The sequence below is a fragment of the Cibotium barometz genome, chromosome 18 (assembly GCF_041138505.1).
Source record: "Cibotium barometz isolate CiBa-2024 chromosome 18, ASM4113850v1, whole genome shotgun sequence".
NCBI lineage: Eukaryota > Viridiplantae > Streptophyta > Polypodiopsida > Cyatheales > Cibotiaceae > Cibotium > Cibotium barometz.
In genome coordinates, this window is record NC_141063.1 from 39,150,810 (window position 1) to 39,164,554 (window position 13,745).

The window sequence follows — 13,745 nt, forward strand, 5'->3', positions numbered from 1 at the left end:
GAAGTAACCATCCAATTGAAAATGGAATATGATACACAAGGCAAACGCCAAAAAGTGGACTCAGTTGGAGATAGCAATAAAATGCAGCCAAAGTGTACAGTGTCTCCAGATTTATGTATGCATGATCTTGCTCAAGGGTGTGAAAGCTACAATATGGTGGATGATTCGACTACGTGTGGTAGTGTTTCTAAGAATCGATTGAAGAGTCACCTTGAAACACCATCTGAGGTCAAAAAATGGCAGAGGGAGATTAAGATAGCCAAAGAAAAGTTAAGAGCAAAAGGCCGACATGATAGATTTGAGCTCATGTCAAAGGACAAGGATGGTAAAGCATTGTTTCAGATTTGGTGTGAGGAGTGTGATTGCTCTTATGGTCAAGGGGGTCCTGACACTTTGTATAATTACACACACTCACACATCAACTCAGCATCCCATATGAGGATTATTGGGTTATGTGAGCAAGAGAGCCATAGAAAAGACAGCCTTGGTTCATTGGATGACATTATGGAATTAGGAAAAGAAAAAGTAAATGAAGCAATGTTGGAGGTTTCAACCTTTGCAAGTGAGAGTAACGTGGTGTTTCAACTAGTAACAGAGACTATTGGAGATTATAGCACTCTATCAAAAGTCTATATAAGCTGCATGCTAGATAACAAGTGGATACCACTATTTCCAAAGACAGGATCTCTACGACAATGCATGATTGAGCATATGAAATCCAAGCTACATATCACAAAGGCTAGTGGCATTGATTCTAGTAATCAAGTGAAGAGGGCTGGTGGTCGCCCATCCAAGGTGACAATTATAGATAAGAAGCAAAGAGATCTAAGTGGTTTTTTCAAGAAATGTTCCGCTAAAGGTAAAACTCACATGTTCTAGCTGTGTTTTCCATCAGTTTTGTATTTTCCAAGTGAACATTTTTTCTTATGCTCTATTGTAATGTTTTCTTATAGACAATGACACCTTGCAAACTGCCAATGCATCACGAAAGCCATCAGGTATTTCTCATATGCTTCTATTTTCAATCATTATTTTTGATTTTTTATAGAGATGTTAGGTGTAGCTAGTCATATGGCTTTTGGCTCTCTCTCCATTAGGCAAATTTTCAAGCTTCTATTTTCAATCACTATTTCTGTTTTTTTATAGAGATGTTAGGTGTAGCTAGTCATATGGCTTTTGGCTCTCTCTCCATCAAGTCTATTGGGAACTTAACAGATTCCTCCTTTGCTCATAGGGAGTAGCTTGCTTGCAACCTTGTGTTGGGGTTTTTGGCAAGGGTCATATAACTATGATGGGAATGTGGTTGACTTGAAGCCCTTTTTGGATGATAGTAAAGGAGGTGGCAAATGGCACAATGAGCCAGCAACTAAGGCAACAATTATGATGGGGACAACAGAGTTCATTGAAATTAATGGCACTTTCCGTCATAAGGATTGCAAGCGGATATGTTTGGAGGGAACATACTTTGATAATTTGCAATGTGGTGCATGTGCTACTATTCCTAAAGAACGAGACTTTCGCATGCGAGTGTATCGACAAATTCGATCTTCAGATACTCGTGGATCAAGAGACACAGGAGGTGGTAGACGGTTAGATTATTTGACTCATTTAGAGTTATTGAGAGTAGCAAAAACAAAGTCCACAATGGTTCGGGTATTGAAGAAGGAGATAGCATTCACAAGAACTGAAGTTGTTGCATTGAGCGTGAAGGTTAGAAGTCTTCGGGAGAGCACTATGGAAGCCATGGTGAGGAAAGATGTTAGAAAATTTTGTCAAGATATAATCAATGCTCATGAGCTAGGTCTATTTGAGGGAAAGAAGGCATTGTGGAACTTCTTTGTTGACATTTCACAAAACATTTCAAGAGTAGGTCAAGGGAAGAGATATTCCAATACAACAAAGGAATTATTTGAGACTGTCAAGATATGGGGAGGGACAAGGTTGCATAATTTCTTATCACTTAACCTTGGAGGTCCACACATGTCCACCACAATGAGGTCCACAAGAAAAGCACTTTTCTTTCGAACTGGTTTACAAGAGGATATATTTCAACATGCAAGAGAAGTTTACACTTGTCACATGATGAAGAAAGGTATACCCTTGGGTAGTGTGCCAGTTCTTCTAGCTGAGGATGAAACAGTTGTGAAAAGAATGGTGAGATGGGTGGCACGTGATGATAATTTGGTTGGCTTTTGTGGTAAAAAGCTAGAACACACTTGCATTCCAGACTTTGTCGTGCAAGTTGGTGATGGTCAAGATGGATATCTTAGAGTTGTGGACGCTTTTCAACATAATGTGATTGCTCATTATGCAAGGGTATTGATAGTGAATCCTCTTCTTGAATTCTTGCCAAAGCTAGTTATATTGGTGCAATTGACATGTAATAGGTTTGATTCCATGTTTGTCAGAGAACAGTGGGAGAGCATTCAGCTTTCTTGGAACATTTTTCTAAGGGATGTGGTAGGTCCATTGATAGGACATGCTTCAGATGGGGATAGTAGGCGCAGAAAGTTGATGTTGCAAGATTACTCTTCTTGTCAAGGTCCCAGGTTGTGCATTCCTTGGAAGGGTTGGCCCTTTACAGCACACATCACATTTGATGGGAGTATCAGTGGTTTGCATGATCAAGACTATATCCATAATGGAAAGAAACTTATCAATCCTTTGGATAGTGCATCTAGAAGGTTGGTACTTGGTAGAGAGCTTGTGACTTTGAATCATGTAGCAATTGTATATCAATTATTCAAGGTTGATGAACATGGCTTGCAAGAAGGGGATATTGAGAGGAAGGATAGACAAAATTGGAGAGCTGCACAAAGGATTGCTGCAAAGAAAGTACAAAAGTGTTTGAAGTTATTACAAGAAGGCTATGGTGCTCACAAAGAGCGGACATTGGGCACACGTATGTACTTATCAATAGTAGCATCTTACATTGATATTTTCTTATCACCTACCTTAGACTTGTATGGTCGTGTGAAAGCTGCAGGAAAGGTGTCTTTCTTTTTCAGGTATGCAGAAGTTGCTACCATTGCTATTAGTGATATATGAATAAAGGATTTTGAACGTATTTCCAAGGTTGATGTGGCTAATACTCATGGTTCTTTCTATATGTAGGATTTGGCGCATGTGGATCACTAAGCATGATGCATACTCCCTAAAGCAAAACTTTATCAGTAGAGAAACATTCATTGACATTCAATTGTCATGTCACTTTGTGGTTCTCTTGATAAAGACCTTTAGGGAAAAGCATCCTCACTTGCACGTACCCCTTTCTTGCACGGGATCGGATGCATGTGAGAATTTTTTCAGCAAGGTGGGTGGAATGGTTCGGAATGAAAGATGCTATGATGGCTTTGATTTGCTGAGTAGTACCGGAGCACTTAATAGAATAGCAGAGTTTCAAGCAGGTTCAATTCTTAAATTTCCAGCAGCTCATTCTAAACAAGAAAATATATGGGCTACTTTGGAAAAGGAGAATGGCACTCCTTTGGCCAACCTGGGAGACTATGCTTGTGTGAGTAGTGACAACCATATGGTATCTGCATTGAAAGAGGGATTATTAGAAGCAAAGGCCATAAGTGAGACACTTGGTATGCACGATGAAACTTCTTGGAATGACTCATGGGAGGAGGGAGATCTCTTAGAACTCTTCAACCCTAATCTTGAATATGTGGATGAAGATGAATCATTGGATGATGTTCTACTTTTAGATGAAGATAATCACTTTGATAGTGGTGTTCGAGGTGATCTGGTGGATGAGGAAATTACTAGTGAAAGTGAGCTTCGTCATGTGATTGATTGTCTAATTGATGAGGAGGAGAAGGTGGTTAGTGAAATATCGCCATTTGTTGAAGTGGATGGGAAAGCCATTTCTAAAAGCACACTTGTCAGCCAATTGAATGGAAATCCCACACTATCTAAAGATAGATTAACAAGGGTGAAAAGTGGAGTGTATTTTTCTTTGGAGAAGAAGGCAATGATTCATACAGGAACATGTCTTGGTATAGGATCTGATTGTGCAGTATTGTTTGAAAGCACATCAATAAATGCAAACAAAAAGACAAGAGGAAAAGGAAAAGCTGGGAATACTAGTAAGGGTGCTGTAAACGGCATGTGGTACCTTGGAAGGGTGGCAAGCATGAGGAGAAAGGTTGGAAATTGTCTAAAAGAGACAAGAGGCCCCTTTGATCTATTGGATAGGCCTTTGAATGTTCAAATTCATTTGTCATGGTATCAACAAGCAAAGGGAACTAGGACCTACACATATGACCTTGTTGACAACCAATGTGTGGATTTGGAATCTATAATAGCCTTGGCCAATCTCAACTATGATCGACAAACAAAGAAATACCATCTTGATGAGAATGACTACAAACTTTTCAATGAATATGTGCAGGGCAGAAAAGGTACATTTTCTATTTTTTAAATTTTTGTAAAGTTTATCCATTTTGAAATTGTCCCTTCCCTTCCCTTCCCTCCTTCCTAGTCCATTTGCAGCCCTACTGCTCCAATCTCTGATGTAGATGAAGGGAACATATGTTTTTGTTAATGTGCTTTCAATCCTTCTTATCACATAGGGATCCTAGGTTTGCAGCATGTAACTTGACAGGGAGCTTATGTTTGTTTTGTAGGATAAATTTGTTGGCAAGCTATGTGGCATGATGCAGCATTTATGAGAAGATGCCCATAGATGTGTCAATGCTAAACTTATGGATTATAGACATGGATTGTTCGGGTGTTACTCTTGTTTAATTTTTAGTTTTTCTAGTAAACATTCAAGATGCATTTTATGTTTTCTACTCTATCAAATTTTGGTTTAGATTCATGGATTGTTCAGGTGTTACTCTTGTGTAACTTCATATTTGCTGCTATTAAACATCCAAGATGCTTTTCAGCTTTTTCATTCTAGTGTTTGTTTTTTAAGGGAGAAGACACTTGTTTATGTTAGTGTGTAATCATTCTTATACTACAGCTTTCTAGCTTGTCCGCCCCAATAACAGTGAATGTAGTTGCTATCTACACTATTCTGAGCAGGTTTAGAGACTGTTGCCAATTATGGGAAAGGATTTGGAGCTGTTTACCTCTGTATTTGGCAATACAACATTCAAATTAGTTCATGTTTTGCAAGTACAGGTCTGCATTGGAAGTTCAGTGAGGTTTGTGCATTGTTTAACCAAGCATTGGCTAGTGGGTTAATGTGATTTTGTTGGTGCAATACCATTCATAGCATGTGAATCAGTGGAGTTTATGCATACATCTAAGATGGTTCAGAATCAAAATCCGAATCTAAATTCGGGAGACGTGTTTGAAGTTTTGGCCTGGGAGGATAAATTGAATGGAACCAAGTATTCCATGTGGAGTTTTATGGTGAATAATGCGTTAGTTGGTAAGAGTATATGGGGCTATGTTAGAGGTGATGAGGCTTGTCTTGTAGATCTAGTTATTGCTTCTGCTACACCTTTGTAAGGAGGTAATGCATATGATATGTAGCTAGCTTCGATAAGGCCAGCTACACCTATTGCTCCCATTGAGGATTAGAGGAGATGGGATTAAGGGATGCCCAAGCTATGCCACTTATAGCCTTGTCCATTAAAAGGATCATCATACCTCGTATCTGTTCCTCCAACATACTTGGAGAATATGTATTGGGCAAGGAAGGAGGCTAGGCTTACTTGAAAAGACATCTTGATAGTATTTCAAGAGCTTTACGTATGGAAATACATTGGTGGATATGTATACTCTTTGTAGATGTACAGCCAATACGTATGCAAAATGGTATAATGTTGCCTTGGTTAGCATGTCGATGTAGGTGATTAGCATGTAATGGATGTAGTGCCAACAAATGAGTGCTCTTATCATCACTATTAGGCATGAATCAAGAACATCTATTTTGATAGATGTAACTTTAACAAATGATGTTATCATCATTATTAGGCTTGAATCAAGAACCACCATGCTAACCATGTATGGTAACAAGTGTGCGGAGGGTGTGCGGAGGGTGTGCGGATGACAGATGGATGTTTGACAAAATACGATAGCCGTCTTATAGTCTTGTTGTTTGACAAAATAGGATAGCCATCTTGACGTAGGTTTAAGGAAAGGGGGGGGACACTAGACTTTTTCTTGTACCTTATAAGCTTAAATAGGGGTGTTTTATAATCCTACATGGATCTTAAATAGGGGGTTTTCTTGAAGTTCATGCACGCAGGTGACGTCCCCCTTTAATGAAGAGTGAATCCCCCGGGGAGGAGATGGATGTTCACGGAAACGCTGCAGACTGGCACCAAATAGGAGCGCCACAGCAGTTTCTACGATTTTCGTTTATGCAGTTCGTCTAGAAAACGATCGCCCAGGCTGGATCGAGCGCTTCTTCCCTCTCGTGCCGCCGCCATCGCTGCTGCTGTTGAGTTTTTTTTTATTTTTAAAGCTTAAAGCTTTTAAGCTTTATTTCTTTCCTTGTTCCCATGCATCACAAGACGAAGTGCAGCAGCACACATGCGCCGTAGCCAAGCTCCATGAGCACAAAGCATGTGTAGCTGCGTACACGGCCGTGGGCCAACGGTCTCCAACTCGCATTTTACCTCCATGCGTACAGGTAAAAGTTCTTTTCATACGTTTTGTCTGATTTATCTTGCTTTTTTGTAGCTAAAAGCAAGTTTCACAAGGACCAAAAAAGCACACTTGAAAAGCTAAGAGCTTTTTAAGCTTCAATAAAGCATACTGCTTTTTCTCAAAGTCCCTATATAAGGGAAGCCAAAAAGTCATTATTTTCCACAACCCAAACATACAAGCAAGGTTGTATATTTCAACAAGCACAGCGTTGCTTGAGTGCACAAGTGAAAAACTTCAGCAAGGGGTTTTACGCGTCATCTAGCCAGCATAAAAGCAAGCAATTCTACGAGAGGTGTACGTTCCAGCCCCAGCACACAAGCAAATTTGAGCACGCAACTGATCGCCTATGGCTAGCACTTGTCAACCATCCCTTGTGTTCACCACGGAGGCACCGGTGATCGATGACATTAATGTACCGTCTGGAGCCGCGCTCGGCAATGATGACACTTATATGGATGATAGTTTAGATGACACGCTGTACAAGCATGACCGAGCTTCTACGGCTCTGGAAATGCGTCAAGCGGCACTCGAGAAAAACTTCACTACGATGAACCAGAATATTACAGCACTGACGGACCTCATTCGGGCTTTCATGGACAAGCAGGTTCAAGACACAGCACATGCATGCAACTGTCATGGCAAGGCCAACAGTTACTCCGGTGGTAGCAGAATATACGCCTCTTCACCTGAAGAACGTGACAATTCCGGAGTACAAAGGTGAGGAACGAGACCACAACAAGGACGCGGTGAACACCTTTTTATTTAAGTGGGGAGATATTCATCGCCTACGAGGTACCCCAGACCATGCCAAGGCTACAAAAACAAGTCTATCACTTAAAGGCAAGGCCTATAAGTGGTGGATGGCTTTTTCACTCATTGCTCGTCCCAAGACATGGAACGAGTTTTAGGAGGTTTTTTTCAAAGAAATCTTGTCAGACAATGAACAGGCAAAGAATTGGAAGGCGTGGGATCATTACAGTATGACTGACATGTCTCTCACACAGTACATCTCTTCGTATAGAGAGATTATTCTCAAGTTGGACAATCTGGACGACTTTCAACTTACGCTCAAAATTTTGATGATGATCAAGATAAACAGGGCACACCATCTATTGCAAAGAGCACCTGGCGGAGTCGTTCTCCACAGCGTTTCAACGAAAATAAGCGAAGAACCTTGCCACATAAGCACGAGACCAAGATGCCTAAACAAGCATGAGATGCTCGAAGAGGGCCTCTCTCTTATGCCGAATTTGAACGTGCCAAGAAGAATAATTTGTGCTTTGTGTGTATGTCTGATCAACACACAAAGAAAGATTATCCTTTTTTGCAAGGCAAGCAGGCGGAGACTGCTAAGAGTAAGGATTAGGACATCCTTTATATTCCAGTCATGAATATTTTTGGGTCATACATTGTAGATAGCCAGTGTGCCTCTTTTATGTAATAGGGAGTTTTCTTTATTTACTAGAAGCAGATTTAATTCAATAAGTATTTTTGTCTCACTATTTGTTTTACAGTTGGGTTACTCATTTTGGTAAACAAGATGATGTGAAGTCTAATCAGTGATCGAACAGGGGAAGCAGTTGGCTATTATACCTAACAATGATTGTGAGAATATTTAATGGTATGGGACATTAAATACTCTTATCAGTTGTAATCATTGTTAGCTATTGGGAATATTTAATGGTATGGGACATTAAATACTCTTAAAATCTATCGTAATCCTTGTTGATAATATTTAATGGTATGGGACATTAAATACTCTCAACCCTGGTTACATTGGTGGAATGGGACACCACGATTTGGGTATAACAGTACACTTCTTTTCATTGGTTTGGAAGGTTAGCAAAAGAGCTAAAATTCACGAGCTAAGAGCTAAACTTCACGAGAAAGTGTTAAAGTTAGAGGTAGTGATTGATCGTAAAAGTATCAAATCGTATACTACCCAGATACATTGTAAGAATCGAACGGCTACAAGAGCTGAGATTCTTGAAGTTTACGAGAAAGTGTGGAGCCAAGTTTTGAAGGGATCCCTCACATTTACATGATGTTGCAAGTGCAGAGATCCTCCCCACAGGGCTCTACCCTCTTGTAGGATGAGCTTATAAGGTGGCTACTACTTCACAAGAGGTGAGTAGGAGAGCCAATGGACTGAGTCATCAGGCATGCCCACCTTTGTGAAGAGAGTGTCACATGATAGTCCATACGCTGTTGATCCAGGCATTACTAACGTATGCTCTGGGAAGGCGATAGTTTTCGGCAAGGATTACGTCATGATGTTCTGGCCAGAGTTGCATCATGATGTTCAAGAGTACGTACTAGAGTGCCAACAGAGTTAACAGAAGAAGCTAAAGCACCCTGAGGAAGGTGGCCTGTGGTAAACATTCGAGATTACACAAAGTATTTGAACGAATCTTTATGAATGTTATAGTAAGATTACCACTTATGAGTCCGGGAGACTATCTTACAAGATGTGTCAATTTATTCCCATAGGAAATGACGGTTACGACACCGCCGTTATAGACGGTTAGGCGACCAAAACTTGCAAGATTGTTTATAAAACATATTTATAAACTTTATGGTCTATACGTATCATTCAGGCAGTTAGCAGTAGGGTTATTCTTTTGGCTTCATCACCCAAAATTGATAATAAACAACTAGTAACTGATGTAAGCTCAGGAGAGTTGCAAGAAGTACATAGATTAGCATCACTATCTCGTTACTTTAGCAGGAGGAGAAAGAGGTTGTCTTATGGTCTGAGAGCATTCAGATAATTTGAAGACTGGACTAGTGGCTCAGTTGTCACCTAGGTTTTGGTAAACACAAGGGTGTTAGTCAAGTGGATAGAAAGATCTGAAGAAGGTTCCACTTAGGAAGAAAGTCTCTGCGCTTAAGAAGTAATTCCCTACCTTTGTTTTCGAGGACGAAAACATTTTTCCAAGGGGGGGTAATGTGAGGACACGGGTCCTGCCATGCAGTTAAGTGGGCGTCCTTAGTGTGAAAGGGCCATGGGCCAGCCAGGGGCTATATAAGGTCATGGTTGGGTGGTTAAACGCATGGCTCACATCCACTAGTCTCACAGGGCGAAACTTTGCACGCATGGCTCACATCCACTAGTCTCACAGGGCGAAACTTTGCACGCATGTCCATCCCATCCCCACAGACACGCGTGCAAAATCGAACATCGAATGTGGGATGGGGTGCACCTAAATTGTCGCTTTTTACTTCAGAAACGCGGGGATTCCCTACGTAAAAAGTGACGATTTGGACGAACCCCGTCCCATATTTGGTGTCGGATGGGGGCGAAACTTTGCACGCATGTCCATCCCATCCCCATAGACACGCGTGCAAAGTCTCACCCCCATCGGACATGGAATGTGGGATGGGGTGCGCCTAAATCATCGCTTTTTACTTCACAAACGCAGGGATTCCCTACGTAAAAAGTGACGATTTGGGCGAACCCCATCCCATATTCGGTGTCGGATGGGGGCGAAACTTTGCACGCATGTCCATCCCATCCCCATAGACTCGCGTGCAAAGTTTCACCCGCATCGGACATCGAATGTGGGATGGGGTGCGCTAAATCATCGCTTTTTACTTCACAAACGCGGGGATTCCCTACGTAAAAAACGTCGACTTGGGCGAACCCCATCCCACATTCGGTGTCGGATGGGGGCGAAACTTTGCACGCAGGTCCATCCCATCCCCATAGACATGCGTGCAAAGAACGATGATTTGGGCGAACCCCAACCCACATTCGATGTCGGATGGGGGCGAAACTTTGCACCCATGTCCATCCCATCCCCATAGAAACGTGTGCAAAGTTTTACCCCCATCGCACATCGAATGTGGGATGGGGTGTGCCTAAATCGTCGCTTTTTACTGCACAAACGTGGGGATTCCCTATGTAAAAAACGACGATGTGGGCGAACCCCATTCCACATTCGCTGTCAGATGGGAGCGAAACTTTGCACGCGTGTCCACCCCATCCCCATAGACACACGTGCAAAGTTTCACCCCCATCGGACATCGAATGTGGGATGGGGTGCGCCTAAATCGTCGCTTTTGACTTCACAAACGCGGGGATTCCCTACGTAAAAAGTGACGATTTGGGCGAACCCCATCCCATATTCGATGTCGGATGGGGGTGAAACTTTGCATATGTGTCCATCCCATCCCCATAGAGACGCATGCAAAGTTTCACCCCCATCGGACATCGAATGTGGGATGGGGTGCGCCTAAATCGTCGCTTTTTACTTCACAAAGGCGAAGATTCCCTACATAAAAAACAAAGATTTGGACGAACCCCATCCCACATTCGGTGTCGGATGGGAGTGAAACTTTGCACGCGTGTCCATCCCATCCCCATAGACATACGTGCAAAGTTTCACCCCCATCGAACATCGAATGTGGGATGGGGTGCGCCTAAATCGTCGCTTTTTACTTCACAAACGCGAAGATTCCCTACGTAAAAAGTGACGATGTGGGCGAACCCCATCCCACATTCGGAGTGGGATGGGGGCGAAACTTTGCACGCGTGTCCATCTCTTCCCCATAGACACACGTGCAAAGTTTCACCCCCGAATGTGGGATGGGTACGCCTAAATGGTCGCTTTTTTCACAAACGCGAAGATTCCCTACGTAGAAAATGACGATTTGGGCGAACATCATCTCACTTTCGGGGCAAAATATAGAAAATGAACAAAATAAAATGAAATTTACAAAAAAGATGGCATTGCACAAATACTATGAGAATGGAAACAATTGGACAATAGCATGAACAAAAGATCATATTACAATACCAAGGTCATGGAGTAGAATAATGAGACACAACTGCTACAAAAGTACAAAAGGAGATGTAGTATAAAATAACATATAGGGGGATACAAACTACCGTCTCACTTCTTGCTGTGAACTCGACGAAGATAAAGTTTCACAGCAAGAACGAGGTGGGAGTACATAATGGCTTCCTTCAGCTTCCACTCATACTGAGAGAAAACAATGGCTCTAGCACGGGTGGCAACCTCTGCATAATATCTACTATACACAACTACACTATGCCTCTGAAACTCGAAGCCAAAGTCATCCTACGTATCCTCTGTGAGTGTGCACTTTGACCTAGTGCATCGTAGAACGTAGTAGTCAACATGCTCCTCATTCCTATTTGGTGCAATGATAGTAAAAAACATCGCCCTGCTGAAGATAATCTGTCAAAGAGTCATAATCTGTACTATGCTGTCCCTAGCCGATAGCAAGAATGGCTGCTGATGGCTCAATCTGTCGTACCTGTAGGGGAGTCAAAACCTGCTCAAACCATGCATCAGCCCACTCTGTATTTTGGCATGAGTGCCAAACACCATCAAGAAAACCCTCACAAAAACATGCATATTTTCTAGTGAATATCGTGGGATCACTGTATGATGAGCTCCTGATGCTATGCAATTTGAGTGTGTCATCAACAGTACCACAATCCAATCCACTAGTATCAATGTCAGCCCCATCAATACACCAAAAAAAACGTCGTACATTCCTACCATGACGTGTAGGGAATGAGGATGCAGCACTAGTGGACATATGATCTGTACACCAATCTACCACTTGTCGAGCATCTCAAAAACGCTCACTATCATGTCGAAGCTAGTGATGCCTAAGAGCCCGTTGGATACAAGCACCTGGACCATCATGTTCACCCTTCCCATGCCCAGTCTCGAAGAAGCTCCATAGAACCTGCACTCCTGTATGACAATGCCACCTGTAGAGCCCAAAAAACTAACGAGCACTTTTAAACTGTGCTCCACATCCATCTGACCATATCCATCACTGTGTGCAAGTGATGCCATGCTCGCACATCCAACTGTCATGATGATGAAAACAACGTTGCACAAAATGTGCACTGTGAGAGCGATCATCATTAATGTAGAAGTGATACTCGCGAATGATCACTCTCTCCTCTAGAGTGCTCTGTACACCATCCTCATCCAACTCTGTACACCATCACTCTCTCCTCTAGAGTGCTCTGTACACCATCCTCATCCAACTGGGCATGTCGATAGCTAATATGAACCATAATGGCAACCTAGTGGGGGACAACAAACACAAATGTTAGACTTAGAAAAATACAATAAGCACACAAAAAAATCACATACAATAAGCAAACAAAAAAATCACATACAATAAGCAAACAAAAAAATCACATTCAATAGACAAGAGGATTGGGTTGTAAAAAAACCTACTCAGAGAAGTAATACTCTGACTGTATCTCCTGTTGTGGTGCAAAGGTATAATTCTCCGCAAAGTCCACCACTGAGACAACTGTACCAATCGAAAAGTGCGTGATGCTAGCACGAAACTACCTATCCTGCCATTTTTCTCCTAACAGGTAGATGGCTGCGTGAAATGTGGTAATAAAATCTAGACGTGGTGAACTGATTGCAACCTCCTAGAGTCACCATGCATAACATACTCATACTGACGCCATCTAACCATCTCCTGATGTGAAGAATCTACCTCATGGATCTATAAAAGACGAAGGCTTCCGCACTCCTCACATGTCCCGTAAACACAAGCCATCCTATGATACATGTCCCCATCCTCACGCCATGCACAAAGCAAGGAGTGCACAAAATTACGAGGACTAGTAGGGTGTATGCTACCACTATGCCCAATAGACCTCTGAATGCAGAATACAATATCTGGAAGGAAACATGATATGTGCAACGTGTGTCCTGCTATTGGGAGTACCTCACAAACCAAGGTTTGCAAGCCTCAAATGATTGCTGGCTAATAATAATGGTGGGGTGCACATGCCTGAACTCTAGGTACAGCTATGTCTGTGTCATCTCTAGGAAGCATGCATGGTGCTCCACATAGACTCCATGCTGAACACGTCGATGCAACACCTTTTTGTACTCAGGTGATACGCGAGAATGCTCCTCCCAAAATGTCTCAATCATGGCCCTCAACTCTGGCTGTAAAAGGCGCGTGTGTCGAGGAGCACGACCCCAAAGGCTACCCTCCTCTCCAAGGTCCAATCTGCGCCATCTACTAGACCCCAAACGAAGAGCTTTGCGTTGCATTTTAAGAATGCGAGATGTAGCACGCAATAAACCTGCCATATTAAATAATGTGACATTGAA

At 42.2% G+C, this 13,745-nt stretch overlaps 2 protein-coding genes and 1 pseudogene across 2 annotated transcripts; 2 read left to right on the forward strand and 1 right to left on the reverse strand.

Moving 5' to 3' along the window:
- The first annotated feature begins 1,383 nt into the window (after positions 1-1,383).
- LOC147629307 (uncharacterized) lies at positions 1,384-3,048 on the forward strand. Its single transcript, XM_086812567.1, has one exon. The coding sequence runs from the start codon at positions 1,384-1,386 to the stop codon at positions 3,046-3,048; it is 1,665 nt and encodes a 554-aa protein (XP_086668693.1).
- Positions 3,049-3,121: 73 nt separating this feature from the next.
- LOC147629308 (uncharacterized) lies at positions 3,122-4,426 on the forward strand. Its single transcript, XM_086812575.1, has one exon. The coding sequence runs from the start codon at positions 3,125-3,127 to the stop codon at positions 4,424-4,426; it is 1,302 nt and encodes a 433-aa protein (XP_086668701.1). The 5' UTR covers positions 3,122-3,124.
- A 7,226-nt stretch (positions 4,427-11,652) lies between these two features.
- On the reverse strand, positions 11,653-13,191 carry LOC147629309 (uncharacterized; annotated as a pseudogene).
- Positions 13,192-13,745: the final 554 nt, after the last annotated feature.

Coding starts and splice junctions, on each gene's coding strand:
- LOC147629307 (XM_086812567.1), top strand. CDS start 1,384: ATGGGGACAACAGAGTTCATTGAAATTAATGGCACTTTCCGTCATAAG.
- LOC147629308 (XM_086812575.1), top strand. CDS start 3,125: ATGTGGATCACTAAGCATGATGCATACTCCCTAAAGCAAAACTTTATC.